Source organism: Ursus americanus, chromosome 21 (genome assembly GCF_024610735.1).
Source record: "Ursus americanus isolate L20-20 chromosome 21, mUrsAme1.1.p, whole genome shotgun sequence".
NCBI lineage: Eukaryota > Metazoa > Chordata > Mammalia > Carnivora > Ursidae > Ursus > Ursus americanus.
The window spans coordinates 38,591,796-38,614,670 of record NC_142147.1 but is presented as its reverse complement, the minus strand read 5'-3'; the positions used below and the strand labels follow the sequence as shown (position 1 = coordinate 38,614,670).

Genomic DNA, 22,875 nt, shown 5'->3' with positions numbered 1-22,875 from the left:
AAGTAAACCAAAACAAAACCCTACAGACACAAGAGGAGCAGCAGCACATTTACATGACATCACTTATCACAGTTTTGTTTTGGTTTACTAGTGGCCCTGCCTGATGCTCTGATGACAAACCCATCTGGTATTTCAATTATTCAAATCTATCAAGGCAAAGTATACATGTGACCGGAGGAAACAAGTGAGCACCCTAACAGATCAATTGCTGGTGGAGCCTCTGAATAAGGCTGGTCCAAAGCTCTGGAATGCCAGAATGAACCCTATCTCCCTGTTAACCAATAAAGTCACATCCATATCTGTATGAAAAATGAGATTTCTTCCCAGTGCAAGAAAGCGATTTTGGCAACCACAAGAAAGCTAACGGAGAAACCTGTGATACTGTGAGTTCTAAGAAGAAATATATATTTGGTCTTTGTCCCCATTCCTGGCACAGTTCCAAAACCCTTAAAATTTCCTTAGTGAGGAGAGCAATCACCGCATCTTTTGTTATGTTAATGAGGTGACCTCTGAACCCCTCCAGGTAACCTAAGGATGGGGGCTGGTTGCCAGAGGAACCAACCATAGGATTGGAGCGTTAGAACTTTCAGTCTCCCCTTGCTGGGGAGGAAAGGGGCTGGAGATTGAACCAATCCTGACTATGTAATGAAGTTTCCAGAAAACCCAAAAGGATGCTCTGAGGGCTTCTGGGTTGGTGACCACACTAATGTGCTGGGAGAGTGGTGCCCAGAGAGGGCATGGAAGTTCTGCCACTCCGGGGCCTTTCCTGTGAACTCCTCATCTGGCTGCTCATCTGTATCCTTTATAATATCCTTCAAAATAAACTGGTAATTTACAAGTAAACTGGTTTCCTGAGTTTTGCGAGCTGGTCTAGCAAACCTCTGATTTATGGTCAGTTGGTTAGGGGCACAGGTGACAACGTGGAAGTGGGGACAGTCTTGTGGAACTGAGCCTCTAACCAGCGGGATCTGATGCTATCTCCAGGATTCAATTTGTAGGACCCCGCACCTAGTCAGTGTCTGCTGAGAACTGAATTAACTGCTAGATGGTGTAGAAAAAACACACATCAGAAAACCCAATGTTTCTCACGATCTGGCTAAAAAACCAAAGACTGAATTTTTCTATAGGCTTTCTCCTATTGCTCAAGGGTCACTTACTCTAGTCCCATAACCCCAGGAAAATAAGAATGTGACCTTATTTCCCTGGCCTGGGATCATACTTGGACCTTACTCCAGGTCTGATTCAATCAGGAACAACTGCCTTGAGGGATTAGGTAGAAGAAAGAACCTGGATGTTCTATAAGATCTGAAGTGACCTGAGTAGGACTTGAATATGCATAAAAAGATTTCGATAAAAATTCTGCAGTAGGGTTTATCTTACCACATTTGTTTCCTGTTTTCACAGGAATAAATAACTGAGGTTCAGAGAAGTGGCCACTTTAAATTTTGTGAAGAACCCAAGAAGCCTTTATGCCACTGTGAAAAACAAACTCCTTTGGTTCATTCCTTTAAAATGAAACATATTGTTTTCCTTCAAATTAAACTATCTGCTATGTTTCCTTCATAGAAATCCAAGTTTTTCAAAGACTTGAGTGTTTCCCCAAGCCAAGAAAACTGACTGAGAAATTCAACATGCCTTCGGATTAAGAGAGAGACTGAAGAAGTCTGTAACTGGTGGAAGTGATGGTCTGTAACTTCCAAGGGTAGGTCATAAAAAGGTGATATGGTGCTTGCCTACTTGTAATCTAAGCATTCACTTTGGGGCACTAGCACAGCTGGGATGTCCTCATGGAGAACTCACGCGTGGGTTCCAGCTGAGCGCCCCGGGCGAGGTCCCAGCCAACAGCCAGTATCAACCATCAGACTGGTGAGGGAGCCTTCAGATGGAGTCTGAGCTAAGGCCCCAGACTTTATGGAACAGGGACAAGCCACTCCTACAGTGCCCTTCCTGCATCCCGCCACTGTTTTATATCACTAAACTGGGGGAAGAAAGATAGTTCGTGCCTGGGAGGCCCCAAAAAGAGGGTGTTGCAGAGGGGCTGGCACTGGCTTATTTCTTGGTCTGAGTAGTTAAAAGGAGGAGTTTAATTTGTGACCCATCCATCACGCTGTACACTTACAATATGTGCAATTTTCAGGACATCTACTACCTTAAATTATAAAGTATTAAACATTTAGAAGAGAGAAAGACTTAAGAGTCTTATCAATTAAATGCAATGTTTGGACCTTGTTTAGCTCCTAATTTGAACAAACTAACTCTGAAAGTATATTTGAAACATTTAGGGAAATATTGGGTATTTTGGGCCTACTCTTAAAAAATTCAACATACCTATCTGGGCAGCTCTTCTTAAGAAAAAGCATAGTAACGCCACTGTACATTTATTTTCAAAACACAATAAACTTATAGAACCAGAGCCATTTCATAGATAAGAAAAACTGAGGTATACAGATAACTATCAGTCAACACTTACTGAGCACCTAATACATGCCAGGTAGTGTATTGAGTACTTTAGTCCACAGCCCATTCCTTCCTTCGTCATGTTGCCCCTCCTACCTCTTGCCATGCCATGGTGTAGTTTCAGAACATAAGGACCAAAACAAGTGTGTTTATTTTTTCATTTCCATTTTTAATTTTTTTTTGGGGGGGAGGGCAGTGGGAGAGGGAGATTCTTAAGTAGGCTCCATGTCCAGGTGCAGAGCCTGACGTGGGGCTCGATCTCACAACCCTGAGATCATGACCCAAGCCGAAATCAAGAGTCAGATACTCAACGGACTGAGCCACCCAGGTGCCCCTGAAGTGTGTTTCTAAGGGAGAATGGTTCAATGCCACATAGTCAGGAAGCTTGGTACTTGAGGAAAATGTGTTGTCATCCCATCTTCCATCTCCAGCTGGTCAGTCACAAAAGTGATATTGGGGGATGTAATCCAGAGGGAATTCTAGAACTGCAATATTACACTAAACTGAGGATGATCTACTACTTAAAAATTCTGAATGCAGCCCTTTAACTGCAGGGTCAATGTTATAAACATGAGGTATGTGGTTTACAGAATGTTCCTTAATGAAGCACTGAAAAACAAGGTTTGCTGCATTTGGTAGGACTGGGGTGGGATGATGCCTTTTTCATCTTTCCCTGTTTTCACAGACGAATGGCAAATAGTTCTCTTCCTTCTGTGATGAGGACAGAGTTTCTGAGATGACCTTACAAGTGCAGAAGCAGCAGAAGAAAACCAGCCCCTTCGACGCACCAGGAAATACGCTGTGTGTTTAACACATATGACCTCATTCAATCCTCACAAAGCTTTATGAGCCAGGCAGTATTCTCCCCAGTTTCATATGGGAAAGGAGGCTTAGCCTGGAATAATATCCACACGGTCACCCAGCTGGGCACAGGTGTGCGGCCAGGCCTGAGACTCTAAAGCATGAGTGCTACACAAGACACTGGGTTGCCTCAGAGTGACACCATTTCTACCTGGGTATAGCATTTCTCTCGTAAAAGAAATAAGCTATGCCTGTCTATCCAGAAATAGGACTACTGTTGGTTTCTGAAGGGAGAGGTCAATAGCATTTTTGGGGGTGGAGGTGGGGGAGGTGATGTTACACAATGACTCAGTGAGAGAGCACGAGGACAGAAACTGGGCTCAATGAGTATCAGATGGCCACCATTTTATGTTACATATGGTATTTAATTTAGTCTTCATGCCTATCCTGTAAAGCAGGTGCCTTAATTATCGTCATTTTAGAAAAGATAGGACCAAGCACAGCAGGGTGAATTAGCTTCCCCAAGGTAATAAACGCCAGAAGTCGGAGAGCTCAGAGTCAATCTCAGGACTATCTGCCCCAGAACCAGGGCTCTTAACCAGTACAGGAAGCTGTACCGCCCAGATCACACAAATGTGTTCCGTGAAGGACTGGAATGGCAACATAAAAAATAAAGACATGAGCAAAGAATAGTTATACTGCAGAAAAGCTATTACATAACAGGCACATTAAAACACCAAGGCACCTGTTCTGCCCTTGTGCAAAGACTAGAAGTTGTCCAACCAGGCACTCTAACTCTGTAAGAAACTCACCACTGCTCTGGGTGAGCATGTTTCTTAACAAAAAGTAGGTAATCAGAAATATGTCGGGCATGGATTCTGAGAAAAGCAGTCCAAATTCTGACCAGTAAGTGTATTAGGCAGCAAAACTGAATGAAGCATATATGCAGTAAGCTAGAAAGACTATGGTGATTACTTACATTAAATTAGATCTCAAGAAGGCGATGCTAACTAGCTTAACTTAAGGCAAGTGGTATTGACAAGGGAGAGAAAGTCCTAGAAGCCTACCGGAACACAGGGTGTTAATTCATAATCCCGTGTGGATTTAAAGTATTTAGAGAAGGTTAAAAAAAGAGTCACAAGATTTGACAGTTTGAAAATAAGACTTATGAGAAAATGTTGGTTATAATTACAGAGAGGGGGACATACGACATTTCTTCTAAGACATAAGCACTCAGGCCAAACCCAGTGACAAAGAGTAGTGTGAATGAACTTGGAAAGTAACACACGGATGCTGCTCTGTTGTTAAGAGGAAGACAGTTCTCATAGTGTGTTGCCCACTGGTAGGAAGACCCTAGGACAATCACAACCAAACCTAGGAATCTGTGAATATTTTGAGAACATAAGAAAACATAAACTCTAGGACACCAAAAACTATCAAAATTAATCTTTAAGCTGTAAGACTAATCTACTCAGGTAGATGTGAAACTCTCCTCTATAGACCCAGAATTTTTCATAAACTTACCATAATCACGTATTTGAGAGTTCACTTATTTATTATCTACAAACTTCATGATAGAGGCATACTATCCTTTTTATCATGACTACACTCTAAGAGCGTAGTACAGCTCCTGGAACATAGTATTTGCTCAATAAATACATCTCAATGAATCTGAATGAGAAGTCTAATTCTAGACCCAGAGAATGTTATTTTATTCTTGCCTGGATCACATGAATTTGGCATGGTATGTCATTACATTTAAAAATAAGGATACCCAAAATATAAAGGCAAAGCTTTCTCCTCTTACCAGATGAACTAGAGTTCCCTGTTCCCATCATGCTCTTTTAAATACTTCCTAGTGTAAATCATAAATGATACAGGCTAAATACCACCTATCACTCCTCATCTGTAGTTTCTGGCACAGAGTTATTGTTAATAACTGTTAATGGCCTTCATTGTACTCTGGGGAAAAATCTTTTTTAGGGAATCCTAGTTTTAAAAATGTTTGAAATAAAAATAGACACTGAGGCAGGGCCAAACACCTTCCATAGAGCTACGAGACTTTGCAAATGGATATACTGTCTGAAGAGTGAATATAAGTAAATAAGAGTGATTATAAATACGTTTGCAAACTAAACAAATGTTATATATTTAAAATCATACACATACGGACATAAACTACAGCGTTAAATAATGGCATTTTCAGGCATAGGCTGTCAGGTTTTCATTTAGCTACTAATACAGTGGGAAAGTTTCCCTACACTCACTGTGTCATACCTATATAAAGACTGGGGAGAGAAGTTAAAACGTGAAACAGGTTTTGATAAGCCGTTCAAAAAGTTCATGTCCTTGGCCTAGCATAACTAGTCATGGTGACTGTCCAGCTTTGAGTAGGAACCTGATGTTCCATTACGGGTGCAAGTGGAACAGACTGCTCTGTGACAGCTGGACAAACTTCTGCAAACACGTTTGTACTTTTACCTTATGAACAACACGCAGCTTATTCTCAAGAGCCAAAGTGTACTTAAGAAATAATGATTTCCATCTTTCTATCTTGATCACCTGAGAACGTATTTCCTGAAAATATGTATTAGAATAGGCTTTTGTGAAAAATCAAGTAACAAAATTAAATTAAATGATAGCTTAATTTTCAAAAAGAGAGTCTTTCATGGGGAATTTTATTGCTTTTAAGTTTTAAGTATCTTTTGTTGAAACATGGAGTAGTTAAACCACCAAATTACTGAAATGTACTCTAAGCACTGAAGATTACTGTGGTAATTTATACCCACGTGAAACTGAGAGCATCAAACTGACAGACGTAGCTTATCTTCCTACATTTCAACTAGATGAAATGCCAACTGTCCTAAGACTCAAGCTTAAAGCTCATATTCCTTAACTAAACAACCCTCATGAAACAAGCAGTGAGTTTCTCTGCACCTAACTTGTGTTTAAACAAGTGTTATGAATCTTTAATTATTTCTATTTTTTTTCTTTACTATAAAATATTCTAATACAAGCATTAAAACTCTAGGATCATCACATTTACCTGTATGGCTTGTCAGAGTTATGGATTCGTCTGTGGTTTCTGACACCAACATATGTCGTACTCGTATAATCGCACACGTCACATCTATACTGTTTCTGGACTGAAGACTTATTCCCTAGACAAGGGGTTGGAGAGCTTTAGCGACATACACTGATTAGATACCAATGACATAATTTCCACTGTAAATGAATATTTGTAACACATAGTATTAACATTTCAATCAAGGCTTTCTCATTTAATAAAGTTAACAAGTTTGAACACGGCTTTCCAGGTTCTCCTGCAACTGGACTATCAGCAGATATAAACTGAACATCATCTGACCTGTAAACACAGATACATTGGGTTAGTTTCTATATAACCTTGAACGAAATGCTAAAATAGAATAAACTTGATACCAGCTGCCCTGCTGTGTAGCAGCGGAATCAACCAGAGATACTCTGTTCATCTGAAAGGTGTTAGTCTAATTGATACTGGATACTCGTCTTAAGGAAACACTGATTTGCTGACAAGCTGAGATTTAGTACTATAATGTAATATTATACAGTATGGCTACAAAGCATACATAACAAACTCCAGATAAAAAGCCTAAAGCTTTTTTACCCTGTGGGTTTCCTTTGTTTGTAACTGAAAGTCAGCTGTCAGTGCAACAACAATGGAAGGAAAAACAACTGCAAATTATTCAGTGCTAAATAATGTCTTATCATCATACCTAGCAAACTGGCGGGTGACAAGGACAAGTGTTACCACTAATGTGAGTATGTGGCTCTCTGAAATCCGGACTACATGGATCCACTGGAAGAGAGGCCATGTTCCCACCCTCATTCTGCAGCAATAGGGCTGGGTAATTTTAATCAGGGTAAGCCTGAGAAAATACAAGCTGGATGCCTTGATCATGTGAAACTGTTCCTGGAGATATTCAACACTCTCTTTACTCTTCTGTAAGCACAAAGTCCGCAGGCCATTCACAGCCTCATTGCTTTATATTCAGGAACAAAGCAAGCATGGAAAGCTGGAGAATAAGGCAGAGCAGGAAGGAAGCCTAGGTGGAGTACCACCACACAGTGCAGAATCGTAAAACTGGTGGCACAAAAGAAACCCACGCTGAAATTTTAACAAAACAAAGAAAACCCTTAAGTTAAATTTAAGCTTTCTAAAACTGATATTTTCTTTTGCCTGTAACTACTTTTGCCAGGCAGAACACAATGTCCTAATTTCCTGGTGTAAGTCTACAATATTAATATACACACTAATCATAATTATAATATAAGTATTACTCTTAATTGGTAGGTTAAAAACTTGGACTTGATTATAAGTGGCATTGTTCCAAATTCAGTTTTTTAAAAAACCCTGAAAAAATGAAGTGTGAAATATTGGATAATGGTTTTGTGTGAGAAATATTACAGATCAATGACAACTAATAAAAATGACAGATGGAAAAACTTAATATAGCACAGAATGAGAGCCCGTGCTACTTCAAGCAACTGTTTCCAACGGAAGGAATATGAGATTTAACGTTCAAAACTCTGGGCTTCATCCTTGCTCTTCCACCTACTACCAGGGTGATCATGGGCAAAGGATTTTACCTTGTGAGGACTCAGTTTTCTCATCTACAAAATGGAAATTCTAGAACCTCTCAGCATGGTTTACTTAGTAAGCAGAGAATTCTCTATTCTTCCCTCATCACAGTCTGTATGTCACCTGCATTTGTGTGTCAGATCTCTGACCTGTCCCTGGCTGTAGATTCCCCAGAGGGCAGGGATCTGTGTGTTTCGTTCATGCCGAATTTCCAGGGCTTTGCGAATTGTACGTTTGCAATAAAGAATGATTTAATTAAATTTCACAAAGGAGCACCATACGAAAGTGCTTTGCCCATGGCTCTAGTAGAGCACCTGTGAGGTCGGCTGACAACCCTGGCAGTACGGTTCTGTCTTCCTCCCCGGCTGCGGTCCTTACAGGCACTGATGCCTTCACTGGACTCTCGGCAGCTAGTTCAGGATGGGCACTCCACGCCTTTTGGCAGAACGAATGTCTGAAATACCATTACACTGGGTCTCGGAGTCAAAAACATGTCCCAAGTTATCTGTGCCATCAGAGCGGGCAGAGGCTGGGGACCACTGAGGCACACATCCCCCAACTTGTTTATTAACTTTACTAAATGGCTAAAGAAGTTTTAGTAAAACATGAATTACTTTGACCTTACTTGTTTCTTGGCCTGACAACCAGATTTCCAAAGATCTAATACTGAATTAATGAAGTATCAGTGTGAGTGTGCTGGAGGTTATCAGTCATCTGAAGTGTTTTACGACTATGACAGAAAAAAGCAAATGGAGCAAAGTGAGGAAAAAAGAGACATGGCAAACAATCTAAAATCCATACATTTAACCCCAAGAAACAGAGCAGAATGCACAAAGAAAAGACACTGTAAAATGGAATATGGTGGACAGATGCTGTCGTTGTAAAGTTCAAACTGGTTACTTTAATTTTGAGCCGACATTTTAATCTTTTTTATTAAAATTGTGAGTTCTAATTTAACAACCCATTTGGACAGTTTTATAAATTACTGCTTTTGAAGATGGTGCTAGAAAAGACATATTCCTCCACTCGTATTAACCGCAGGTGGTGCCACTGAGTAGTATTTACTTTATTCCTTCATTAGGGATTTATGGTCCAATGACATCAAATGTTTTAATGTCTCCTTTAAAGGGGGATATGGAAACATAATGAATTAAAATAAAAGGAGGCATTTAGGGCTATTTTGTAAAAACTGTTTTAGCTCAGCCATCTATTGCAGAAACAGATGCTATGTCATAAACTCCTTTTGTTTTGGATAGTTTTACAGGGATGACATCTGTTTGACAAGGGAATTTTGGTGCTACAGTGGTGTCAAAATCAGTTCTTTCAGAAACATTCTTGAATCAGTTATGCTTTCTGGGGTATAATTTAATGAAACATTATGGTAAAACATTTTACTCTGCAGTTGTTTCTAACTTTAATTCTTAGGAAATCTAAAAAGGAAAGTCACCCCAATATGTTTTATTTCCCATAAACACTATGTACCGCACTTGAGACATTTAAAGTATATCAATTTAAGAGAGCTGATGCAAGGAAGCACAGTTTATTACGCTTTATCCCTAATTCTCCGGATGTGGCATCCGCCTTTTCATGGAACTCTAATTAAATCTTTTGATTCTAATATTCCTATTAGCAGAAACTTGGCCGACTGGTACCTAACTGGTACATAAAAAGATCTTGTGTTTTTTTGCGTTTTTTTAAAATAATGCAGATGAAATCTGGCAGTCATACTTGGATAAGAATAAGATCACAGCAGGAAGCCTCACTTAAAGTTTGAGGTGGGGGCCTACCATCTGCAAAAGCTGTATGTTCTCAGTGGGTCAACTGGTACTGAGAGAGGGGGGCCTGCTTCCCACACTGCGACTTCCCCGGCTTGTTGGTATGTCACCCAAGGCTTTGCGCTGGCCTTGGCTCTTCCAGGACAGCATAAATTTCAGCCTATTATCTACCTACATTATCGAAGCTGAGTATTCACTAACACTGTATTTCAGTCAGTACCTCAGGATATCCTCAGGAACACAGGTAAGATTCACTCCGCAGTATGAAAAGAGGGAATATATGCAGCTTTAGTCCTGAAATTAACCCACATGACAACTGAGGGCTTTTTAAGAAAACTTCATATGCTAGTCATGCAGCCTGTACAAAACAAATACACGGATACCTTCTTGAACACATTTTCCATCAGCTGTATCACCAGAAATTCTCGACTCATTAGAAGTTGCTACTGACAAGGTATCTGGAAGACTGTGTTGCTCTCTCTCATGGTTCCTCAGCTGACTCTAAAAAATTGAGAAATATTCACATGTAACCTTCAATAAATATACTTGCACTGTTACTAAGAGGCTGTAGAAGCAGTTAATTGCTTTCACGGCCTAGTACCTAGAACACATTACCAATATTTTACAAACAAACGTGCTAAAAGATTATCTGACTTATTTGACAGTTTATGGGAAGAAATACACTAGGGAAATCACAATCTCATCAAAAAGGCAGTTTTGCCTTCTCTGAGAGGAATCCCCTGCTTACACATGGCACGTGCCTACTTACTGAACTGCTGACAGGCCCGGCGGAGGGAAGAGCAGGTCACTCAGAATAACCCAATGCTTTCACAAAAATAAATCCAAACAGTAACTGCTGGACTCCGCTAATTTTTGCCTTTCAGTATCAACTAAATGTGTAAGAGAGACCTAATTGGAACGGTTCCTCCACGGTATCTTCTTCCTCCACCCCCACCAATCAAGAATGCAGGAGCCAAAGAAACTTCTGGAACTTGCTTTTGCTGCCCATTTGGATGCACTGCTTGTCTGGTAGCCTGAGGCCACTTCAGAATTTCATGAGGGCAATTCAGGTAGGCAGTGGACCTCAGAGTCAAAGCTTTCTTATTCCTGATTACCTTTTTACTACCAGCTAGACCCCAACTCCGGGAAATCTGAGCGGAAATGTCTACACCCCAGTTACCCTTTTAGGACACCTTTCTCCTTCCACCAAACAGCCAGCTGGCACATTAGAGAAGAAAAGTGCGAAACTAATGATTCAATGAATCCAGTTTCCTTTACAAAAGCAGTATCTCATGCTGGTTGTTGGTTATAAGGCAGCATATAAGATGAAAATCACAGTCAAAATAATCCTTCAAAGTCTCTTAAACTGCCCATAAAGCAACACATGTGGCTCTATTTCCACCTTACTGTCTTTCAGGAAGTCCAACACAGCTTATTTTTCCCCCTGCAATGACACAGATCGCTACTGGCTGGGGGTGTAGCTGAAGTGAATGACCTACATTTTGGGGCCATGGAAGATGAAAAATAGCTGTTTTTTTTGTACTGATGATGTAGGATTACATTTGTGTAAATCAAACGTGTGTATGTCCCTCCACTGTACGTTCCCTCGTAATCACCCTGCAATTTAAAATCAACACATTTAAAAAAAGATAGCCACGCCAGAACTAAAGCAATAAACACAGAAACTGTTAAGGAGGCAGTAGGCAGGGAAAACAATCGTACACCAGAAATTCTGATGACCCAGATTTCAGTCCCAATTTCAATTCAGTTGGGATCCCCTGGGCAAATTACCCAACTTTCCTGGGTCTCAGTTTCCTTATCTATAAAATGAGGTGGCTGGGCTCTCTCTACCAAGTTCCCTTCTGGTTCTAAAGATTCTAAGGTTCTCTGAATGATTTCATGAACCTATGCTTACCTTATAATGAAAAGATTCCTCACACTGTTTGCACTGGTATATTCTTGTTTTACAGTGGTTGATCATGTGGTTCTCCAAATCTTTGCTGTTGTCAGCTATGTGCTCACAGATAGGACACTGATACGGCTGTCTCTGTCGATGCACCCGCAAGTGCTGCTTGATGTAGCCCTTGTTCCCGCTTGCGTAGTGACACAGGCGGCAGCGGTAGGGCCGATCAGCATTGGGGATGTATTCTACCACGCTGCTTCCCGACAAGCTCGTGTCGCTGCTGGGTTGGCACTGGGCGTTGTCCTGCAACTCCTTCAAAATGTCATCATCTGAAGCATTTTGGTCTGTCCTTTCCCTCAGCTTTTCAATGACCGTCAGTAAGGACATGCTGATGCCAGTCTTAACTTGCCCATCTGACAATTCCTGCCTACCCTCTGGGAGTGCTACCAACGTAGAGTTGCTTTGGTTAAAAGTAGTTAATCCATCTGCAGAGTTTTTAAGTGGTGACATCATTTTAGAATATGCTGCCAATGTACTATCTGCTTGCCTTTGGCCGGTGTCTGGATCTAAAAGGTTTATATTGCCGTAGTGCCCGAGGTTGGCCCTCGTCAGCTCTGCAGCTCTTATAGGCATCGTGACGAGGGCTTCTGCGGCTAACGAGTGCAGTCTGAGAGACTCAGAATTTGTTCTTCTTCGGCCTGGCGGGGCATTCTCATCAGCAGCCAGTCCTTTGTTAACTAACTCACTGTCTTTCTTCTCTGGACTGCTCCAGCCTATGATCAGCCCCCCGATGTCAACAGTACATTTATCAGCACGATAAACTTCATCTCTTCCTTCACACCCAATCTGGGATTCTGTCGGGCTCAGGTTTTTTCCTTCTTCGATTTCGGCATTCATGAGGAAATGTTTCTGTGAAAGAGTTTCTTCAGCATTTGGCAGACGCTCCACTATCACATTAACGTGACCTTTTTTATTTGGGCTGCTACTGATGATCTTCTGTGCAGATGAAAGTAGGCTATCAGCAACCAGATTCTCCTCCACATCGGAAATCACCTCTAGCATTTCTTCCTCGTTAGGGTCAAGAGTAACTGACTGACCTAGATGAACTCCCCCTTCCGTACTCTGTTCTAAAGGAGATGAAGAGGATAATGTTTCTGAGCTGCAAATCTGCACTTGTACTGAAGGCCCGTTGTGGATACTCAGTTCGTTGTCTCCAATAGCAATGACGACTGCGTCCAGCGCACCAGGTTCAGCAGCCACTGAAGAGTCCAGCAAGCCTAGGGGCTCGTTTTCATTTTCAAAGATTGGATAGGAGCAATCGACCTCCCCGGCATGCTTCCAAGCATGTGTTTTCAACATTCTCTGCTGGCCACAGGTGTAACTACAAAACAAGCACCGATACATGCCATACTGTTCATACGCATACCACTTCCTCTTACCCATCTCTGTCACGGGTGCGTTTTGGGCAGTGTGAATTTGCAGACTGTCCGCACTCACGGCGAGATCAGAAGCGGTTTCGTTACTTCTTTCTGTGGGTCTCTGAGACAAAGGGTTGGAAGGGCTTACACACTGTTGGGCTTTGGATTGAGTGCGACTGTTGGCATCGTTTTCATGGTCATTTACCACGTGAGCTTCAAGTTCCTCTTGGCTTTTAGATGTAATATGGCACTCTGAGCACATTAATATCACCTCATTCTGCTGACCATGCTGCTTGATATGATCTTTTAACACAGAAAACGATGAAGACAGAAACCTGCAAAGGCTACACTGGTAAGACATGGCCTTCCCATCGTTCTGGGCAAGAGAGCCAGGGGTAAAATGTATCTGCGACATCTCAGCCCTTCTACTCTCGGCAGCAGGTGACTGGGTTACTTTAGCTGGAATCTCGCAAAGTTCTTGGGCTTCAAGAGAGTGTGCTACACCACTTGAACGTGAGCGTTTTTTCCCAATTAAAAGACATTTTTGTGACTTTTCATGTTCTACTATCTTACTTAACTTCTGGATAACATGGATCAATGGATCTGTTTTAACTTTTCTTTGTTCATCGATTTCCAATGATGAACTGATGACAGTTTCAGCAGTCAATATAGCTTCCTGTTCTCCAATATCTGGTACCAACATGGCAACACTGCTGCTTTCTTCCATATCTAGAAAGGATAATATACAACAGAAAGAAATAACCAGGTTATAGGTATCCCAGGGACGTAATTAAACGAAATCGAAGCTCATCTTAGAGTTTAAGCTCATCTCCGCATTCTCTAACCTGGGAGCTCCGTATCAGCACACCCGGCTAGCCCCAACAGAGACTTAAATTGTTCACAACTTCTCTTTGGAGTGCCATCCCCTATCAAGACCTTTTCATCCATTTCTTCCTTTGGAAATGACTTCAACAATTGGCATCTCCTTTTTCTTCACTTTCTTTCCCCTAGACATCTAGCTGGGCCCAATCAGTACTCCCTCTCTTTTGCCCAGTGCCAAAAAACAGGACTCCTATTCCTTGACTGAAGGAACACAGGCATTCCCAGTGCATGTGGAACCACCTCAAGTTACTACAGAATACCACTCTGTAAAGCTAATACATGATCGACACAATCCTTGGGAGACAACTTCTTATACCAAATAGAACTGTAGCTTTATTAATAAAATCATAAATTTGGTTTTTTACTCCCCAAATTTTTGGAATTATAAAAAAGAGTTGTGAACCTCTTGCGAAGGGCAGAGTGAATTTTGAGAAGTACTATGTAACCGAAACTACATAAAAGCAATGATCTAGTTCCCTCTTTTACTTCCTTCCATTTACCTTCCTGAAGATAAACCACAAACTACGCTGTGGTTTTTTCCTAGAGGCCATATTAGTGGTTAACTACTACTCATACACATGTATGCTTTTTCTTTTCTTTTTCCCCCGAGAGGGAAGGGGCATCAGAGAAGGAAAACAACTGATATTCTAGTTGTGTTTCAGGTCTAAATATTCAAAGTCCTTAAAAGGGGTTCTCTGTAAGTTCTAGCAATGCATTACAGCCAAGGAAGTTACAAAACAAAAAATACTCACAATATCTTTCCGCCTAAATCTTGAATCCTCTATTTCCTGGCAGTACTTTCATTTCAAACATTTCCTTTGGCTCAAAGTGAGATTAATTTGTTGACTTGGATCACATTTTTCGGTTTAGGCTTTTTTCCAGCAACAAGTTTTGTTTTTCCACATTTTAGGTGCATTCTGGAGTCTTACTCACAACATTCAATAAATGCCAGCAAAATTTTTAGTGGCACCAGCTATAGACCAAAGACCATACTATTCTTAAACTTCAGTTACAGGCTCTGAATTCTTATTTTAGGAGGTGAATAATGGCTTCTCTCCCCCCAGGTGGCTCAATCAACATGGAAGAGCCCTTCAGCCCCTGCCAAGATCAAACCTAACTCCTGCTAGACCCTACCGGTGCTCTGACCAGCTGCGGTGCCAGTCCTCCCATATCTACTCTTGGCAACAATGATGGCTTTTCCTCTCTGATTTTCTGCTCTTTCTGGCACACAAACTTTCTATATCTAGGTCCACATCAGGCAAAAATGCAAACATTTTACTCTCGGTTTCTTTAGTACTACTTCTTCCCTCCTTCCTGATATTCTGTCCAGTGTGATCAGCTTTCTTTTCTTTTCCATGTCCAACTGCACTCATGGTAGGGAATGCACTCCACAGCCATTACAACAGTGACTGCTACCCCAGCTCCCACACACCACTGGCCCTTTAGCCACTCTCTCCCTTAAACAACCTGAGGGCATTACCTCTCAACAGACTATGTAGTTCCTTTCCATCCTTCTCAAGTAGGAAGAGCAGTATTTTTAAATCTCTACACTCAATCCTAAGTCACTAAAGAAGGGACCAGTACGGGAACAATTTGTTTCTTTAGGAAAATCCATTGTGACTTCATAAGTCACCTTACTGCCTGAGAGTTTCACATTTTAAGGCCAAAGGGCGCTGTGGCTCTTTCTGTGACTAATGATTTCCTTTTAAGGTCACTCACTTAAGGCTTTCCTTTTTTCAGTTCAGTTGTTAAATGAAAATTAGTTAAGTAACTGTTAATAACATGAATGCCTGAACATTTAATTTCTTTCACAAGATCTGGTGGTCTACTGCAGATCTAACGTCTCCTTCTCCAGGAAATGTGTCACCCATGTAGGCTGACTGTAGTCTGCAGGTTAACAAGTGAATATTTGCTCAACAGACTTTGCATACCCACAGGGTTACAAAGGTGATTCATGTTATCCCTCTTTTACTTAATGATAGAATAGGAAAGAGCAGTGCAAATTGCTCCCTGTGGATATTTTAGTGTGTAAACTTAAAAAGAAAGTGAAATGAAGAGGAAGAGGAGTTCATCTTATCTGAAGAAAAAGACTAATACAAAAGAAACTGACAAAACATTCAGATTTTAAAAGCTGTGTCTGCTCAGGCATTAAGAGCTAATGGAAATTTGCAGCAGATGCTCCAATTTTCCCTGAACATTTATGTAAGTACCTCATTTTAGAGGCTGCATACATTTGGGGATAAGTACAGAAATGGCAGCTATAAAACAGATATGACAACATAAAATACATCAAGAAACACCTGAAAAACCAGTTTGAGTCCACATGGCAGAATCAATGTACAAGTTAAGTCTCATTAAAACAAAAGTCTCTGTTAGAAAAGGTTAGATAAACAGTTCATAATGAAGTATATACCAGGAGGGAGTTAAGCTGACCTTAAGGTCAGCCCTTTAAATTTTCATGAAAATTTCACTTAGGCCACCAATGTACAAATATATATCGGATTCTATGCCAAGTGAAGTAAAATTTATTTGGGAAAAAAAAAGAGGAAAACAAAGAGTACAAATATAATCCCAGGGCTCATAATGATGACAACAAGGATTATGAACATCTGCATACTATCCACGGCCTTCAAGAGATCAATGTAAATGCAACTTTAAAAAACGACTCTGGTCAAGGGGGTGGGTGGAGAGGGTGGGGATAGAGAAGGAATGGCAAATTTTACAACTGAAGTTAAGTGATGAGTATCTAGGAATTCCTTATACTGTTCTTTCTACTGTGTACACGTTTAAAACTTTACATAATAAAAAATTATAGTAAAAATTGTTAAGTGCAAGGCATTAAGCAAAATACAGTATGAAAAAAAAATCACAGTACTCATGGTTTAAAACTGAATTGACTGGATAGGACAAACATATTTAGAAGTTAAAAAGAATTAACAGCTTTTAAATAATGAAACGGTACACCACGTAAAATAATTGGAACGGAACAGTCAATGACCAAAACCTAATAAAAAGTGAAGAGCTAATTTTGGTCTAGGAAGGTAAGAAAAGGCTTTTTGAAGAGGGAAGAGGTGCACTGTATTCCAAAAGACGGCTGTGCCAGATGTCAACCATTTGCCCCTCTGGGCTCACTGTCTCCTTTTCTCCACTCTGCTCTCTGCCCAGGAGGTATTACATCATTAGACTCCCATGCCCTCTAGTTTCTGGTTGCCAATGGGGAGCCACGACAGGAGACCAGAGGGAGGTAGTGGACTGAGATCAGGATATTCATGTCCTTGGTTCCCTCCCTCTAGGTCACCTTGGATTGGCCATGTTCCTCAATGGAAGGCCATTCTCTCCAGGCAGAGGGCTCTACAATACACTCCTGGTTCTGGTACCTCATCCTTCTCCTGATGCTGCTAGTTTCAGGTAACTGCATTATCCCTGTGGTTTGCCTGTACAAGTCCTACATCTTTATTATGAGTATCTTTGTAAATATATCCTCCTTGAATTATCCCAGAGTGCCTCAGTTGCTCTTTTGGAATTCTGTTAATACAAGGGTAAGATTGACAAGGAAAACAGCCGTAACGTTATTATATTTTCATAAACTAGAATAAACTTGCTATCTAGTAGTTAGTGAAAAGATCAATATGGCTGAACAGGAAGGTTTACAGAAAGAGGAAAGACTAGAGACATCACTAAAGTAAGGAGCTTCTTGTTTGGAATCTTTAGACATAACAACATTAAACAAAATGTATGACATTGTTACAAATAAATAAATGTAAGTCGCATCCCAAACCAGAAACGTCCTACAATCCTTCCTAGTCTCAAATCTTTCCTAGACAACAGGACAGGTTTCTCTGGCTATCTGAAAGTAGAACCTTCCTATGAAATCTTTCAGAAGCCAAAATGATGAAAAGTGAGGAAGGAATTACCATTAATTTATATGGCAGAAGTTTTGAGTGTTCCCCAAACCAAAAAATAACCTCTTAGGCTTTTCTGATACCTCAGGACACACCTTGCTAACGAATGCACAAAATAAGTCAAGATAAAGCACAGATGCTCACAGACACAGTTCAAAGCTTTGGTGCCTTGATGCTGAGATGCAGAGCCCAGCTCCCGGGCAGGGAAGGAGCTTGGTGGGGTCACTCTTGCCGCTTGGGGTATGCGCTGCCTCTATTAATGGCTCCCTGCAAAACAAAGATTGAAAACTATTTTCGCTTTTTGTCTTTTTTTGTATAAGTGAAATCTTCGGATTTCCTTCAGTTAGAGAAAATAGGTACTCTTGTAGGTCTTTCATAAAAAGCAAAGTGGGAGAAAGCAAACTGAAAAGTGGGGGAGACCTGAATTCCACAGGCAAAAGCTTATAATTAATGTCTTTCCCAAGAAAAGAACCAAATTATTTCGGTTGTCTTTCTTTCCTTGTAATTTACTACTTGGTTTCTTTGTACATCTAATTAGTTCCTTTCAGTTACAGAAAATGGTTATCGTAAGTAAAATCAAGTTGAACAATTCCTGTGGGCCTGAGGGGGACTGGAGGAAGGCTGTAATTTTCTGTGTGCGTGCAAAGGCAGTTTGCTATGTTATAAAGAACATTTTCTTTCAGACGAAGAATTTGTTTTTTCCCAACTAGACAAAGATTGTGTGAAGTAATGGCCAATTTCCCATTCTTCTAGATTATAATTCTAAAATATAAAACATTTTGCTCCAGCTGAAAGGCAGAAGTTCCTCTTCTGGAGTACCCTCAGTCAGCTGTGTGACATTAGGCAAATCACTGTTTCTGTGGGTTTTACTCAGATTTCTCAGATGTAAAACAAGAGACTGGTACTGGATAAACTTTCATGTCCCTGAATTGTAAACTGTCTATAAAAAATTACCTCGAGATTGCTTACACATTATTTATAGATTTATCTTATTGTCAGCTACAATTTCTTTGAGTTAAAATCTCCTTAGCTTAATTTGATTAATTGCCACTAAGAAAAAATAGTATAATATCACAAATACATGAATTTCATAATCTAAGATTTCTTAGCTGGCATCTAGCCTGAAAGAATATTCTAATTTGGCAGCTACGGTGAAGACATAAGGTCTAACTAACATTAACCAGTAATAAGATTTAACATTTACTGAGCACCTATAATGTGCCAAGCACAGTGCTGGAGACTACTAAAGTAAGTAAGAAGAAATCCTTGCCCTTCAAGTGCTCACCATCCAGGCGCAGTGCCTATGTAGACTTTGTGTATTAGCATGTTATTTCTGGTAATAGTAGCCTCTTTTTTGCAGGTAAGGAAACTGAGGCTCACAGATGTAAGGTAATAACTGGCTTAAGAACCGGAATCCAGGCCTGATTCTAAATCCCCTTTCTTAATATACCGTTTTCCCTCTTACATCTCAGTAAGAACAAATATGTATAAAGAATCAATACTGAAAAGAATAACAGCCCCTTACAGCTAGCCGGTGTCAAACATGTTAGTGTTTGATCTTTATAACGCTTTGGAACAGGCCAGGTGGGTGTTACACAATTTTACAAATAAGGAAACACTCAGTGTGGTTTAAGCGACTTACCCAAGGTTACATGGCTGTTAAGTGGCAGAGCCAATGTCTTTCAAATCAATTCCTGAAATTAACACAGTCCCTTGGATCAATCTTCAGAATTCAGCTGTGGCCAAGAGTGGAAGTATATAGTATCAAACATTTCTCTTTCTTGATGAAACAAGGTAATTATTTCTTTTGGCAGTGAAAAATTTCCCAGTATTTTATGTCAAAAAGAAATTCAGAGGAATGTTCACGCAACCCAATCACGTGATGCAAATTTACATAATTTCTCTAACAAGTAGATTATGATTTTGCACAAGTTAGAAAAAAACTGCTCTGGAAACTTCTCCCAATAATTGTGTATTTTGTTTTAGCTCAGAATTTATCTAATTGACTCAAAATACTATTGTTTTTACTGATATCACTTTCTAATGCATAAGGAACAATAAATTGTATATTGCTTTTTCAGTTTTAACCAAAAAAACAATCTAAAGGATGATTCTGCAAACTTCAAACAGTTCTGTGCAAGCACAGTACGCATGAAAAGAGAGGACACAGTAGACTGACCTATATATCTTCTAAGGCAGTTTCCTGCCCTGGTCTTACATTTCTTTGCCACAGTTTCTTATACTAGCTAGACTGAATCTCAAAAATCGAATAATGCCTATTCGTTTCTCCTAGAATGCAGCTATCTTATCGATTATGGTTAAGTAAATAGTTCGTTGCCAGGGCAGAAAGCACGTCTTTGGTCCTCCCCTGAAGTTAATTTTAAACGAGTTAGTAAGGTAAAGGAATGAAGGGCCAGGCTTTCTCTTTTAATCAATAACGCAACCCATACACTGAGTCAAAGCAGAGTACTGAAGAAAGTACAAGCTCAAGGAGGTGATAAATCCAGTAATTGCCTGATAAAAGAGATGCACACTGATAGTAAATTACAGCCCACCGCAGTAACTAAAAAGATCGCCTACGGGTTGGGATGATGGCCTCCGCCTAATTAATCATCCAGGCCTTCCACACAGACCATTCACTCCGGATGCCCGCAGGTCTTAAAAGGTGGGAGCTTTTCCCACTGATCTCAGTGATCTCTGGGGACACCAGTTCGCCGAAAAGATTCGTAGGGGCAGAAGGCTAGGATTTTCTGTACTAGCTTTTCCTACACCAAGAATTGGCTAAAGGGCTGGGGCGATGGGGCTTGAGAAAAGTCATCAGGAGATGCGGTGAGGGCACCGTCGTGAGCTTTATCCAGGCTGGCCTAAGCGGTTTCACATCTGCAGAGGGGAAGGAAGCAACCAACGCCTAGCAGGCCCGCCTGGAGACCAGGCTGGTGACAGTATGCGGAGAGCGGCAGGTTCCCCCCCACCCCCCCGCGGCAGGGCAAGCCCGGGGTCTCCGCAGGCCTTGCTGTGGGCGGCGCAGAGCACTGGAAGAGGACGCGGAACTTGGGGCATGTGGCGAGCACCGGGCGGTGTCGGCCCGCAGAAGAGGAAGCGGGCGCCGGTAGAGGCCTGAGGGTAGGACGCACATGGCCGGCGGCGGCGCTACCTGCAGGCGGAGGGGCGGCCCCGGGGCGCGGTACCTGCGGTCGGGCGGCGGCTGCTGCTTCCGCGAGCCTCCTTTGGCCGGCCAGGAGCCCGGCCGTGCCCTCGCCCTCGTCCTCGCCCACCTCTCTCCCGGCTCTTTTCCCTCTTTTCCCCCGCTTTTCCCCTCCTCATCCGGAGCTCCAAGATGGCGGCGCTAGGGACGGATCACGTGAGCCGCGGGCAGGTCATGTGACCCGAGTGGCGGGCGGCGGGGCGGGGCGATACTCAGGCCCCGCCCACAGGCGGCCTGGGGCACTCGGGCTGGGCGGACGCGAGGAGGGTGTAGCCCCGGTCCTAGGTGGGTTCGGGTCTAGGTCGTTGTCTCCCGAGGCCTGTATATTGTCCTCTCAGTGGTCGCCTGGGCCAAGAAGTCGGTGTGTCTTCCCACGTCGCCCCAGTCTGCTGTGGGCTAGCTTCATCACTCCATCTCCTCCCTAATTGGCTTTTCACCATGAGAACTGGCACTCTTTTCAGCCCTATGCGTATGAATTTGTTCCTGCGCTTGTTGGGCTATGTTTTCTGTTGTGTTCTTGGCTAAAATGGAGAGGTCCTAGCTAGGTTTGCGGCTGCACTTCAGGTGTGACTGGTGAGGGGCAGGGCTAGCCCTGGGTAATCTATTTGCTTGAGAGAGAGGGAAGATTTCCAGGGAAAGAACTCATCCTAGGGGTTATGGCCCGACTTGGTAGTTCCACACAGTAACACAACCTCAGTCCTTCTGAGGGGACCATGGTGTTTGTCATCTGGCTCTGTTTTTATTCGTGATATACACACCAGGGTTATAAGCAGCCTTATTTTGGTTCCCCTGAGAACAAAGTAAAATACAAAGGGAGTGAAGCATTGCATCCAGCTTCACAGAGAATGCTGGACTGTTTGGGTACATTAGGAACTACACAGCAGGGTGTTTGGGTCTGGACTCAGTAGGTGGGCCAGGAGCAATAGGAAGGGAGCAAACCTAAGATTTCCCTCACAGCAATGGATTGGGCTTGTTCATTGAGATAGCTCTTGGGGACTTCTAGATGTATTTAGAAGTCTTTGCAGTGGGCTGGGCTCTCAATTATTAAGTGGGAGAAATATCTAGCAAAACTTAGGCACTGTTCAGACAGGTCAGTAATTCTTCTTACTGTATCTCAGGGTACAAATTCATCTGAATCGGGGGAGTTGGGGAACCAGGAAAGTTAGATTTCTGCTAATCTACAGACTCCTTTGCCAAATTGGACCAAATAGCTAAGAAAAAGGACAAATAAAGTGTTGAGCTATTGTTTTTCAATAAAAGAGATTGGGCAGGAGATGACCGTGGAAGAGGGAGGGAAAAATATAAGGAAAACCGGAAATATATGAAAAGGAGAAAGCGAGAACAATTAATGTGCAAATTTCTTTCCTTTCCTTGAGCTATATGAATAATCCTAGCTTATAACCATCTGAAGAGAAAATTTTCTTTAGCAGTAACTGTCATGTCCATGAATCTGAAAGTGGACAGAAGTCAGAGAATTATTTGATCAGGGAAGAAGGCAAAAACAAAGTGGAGCACTTGTGATCCAGGGAAAATAAGGGACTTCTCAACAAGAGAAAGAAGATTAATTTATCTGTCTGGAGTTTCTCTGGAATTCTGAGGAATTCTGTGGAACGCACCAGTTATTTTCCAATGTCCCTCTTGCAGAACAAGGTTAGATAGAACTTCCTGACCCTCTTCCTGGCTGAGGTGTGGACTGTGGCTGGTGCTGGCTCATGAATAGTGTCTTGTGGAGGTGTCCCTCCATCCTGGAGCATTTAATCGCCAGCGCAGTTACCTCCAGAGTACTGTTTTCCCACCAACTTGATGACTGGCAGTGTTCAAAATGGTGGCCACCCTGCCAGCCGCCATCTTAGAGTAGCAGTGGTGAGCCGAGCCCCCAGCTGTCCCACAACGGATATGTAGGGTGAGGAA

General features: G+C 41.8%; 1 protein-coding gene across 12 annotated transcripts in view; it reads right to left on the bottom strand.

Annotated features, from left to right (window-relative positions):
- Positions 1-21,121, bottom strand: part of ZNF507 (zinc finger protein 507) — a 44,839-nt gene extending 23,718 nt beyond the window's left edge. For 5 of the 12 annotated variants that reach the window (XM_045796134.2, XM_045796135.2, XM_045796133.2 and 2 more), the window contains exons 1-4: positions 20,948-21,121; positions 11,570-13,704; positions 10,038-10,155; positions 6,305-6,419 (exon numbers count right to left, since the gene is read on the bottom strand). In XM_045796134.2, the coding sequence (XP_045652090.2) occupies positions 6,305-6,419; positions 10,038-10,155; positions 11,570-13,704; positions 20,948-21,083 (2,504 nt within the window). In that variant the 5' untranslated portion in view covers positions 21,084-21,121. The other 7 variants (XM_045796141.2, XM_087870658.1, XM_087870661.1 and 4 more) reach the window with 7 other exon arrangements.
- Positions 21,122-22,875: the final 1,754 nt, after the last annotated feature.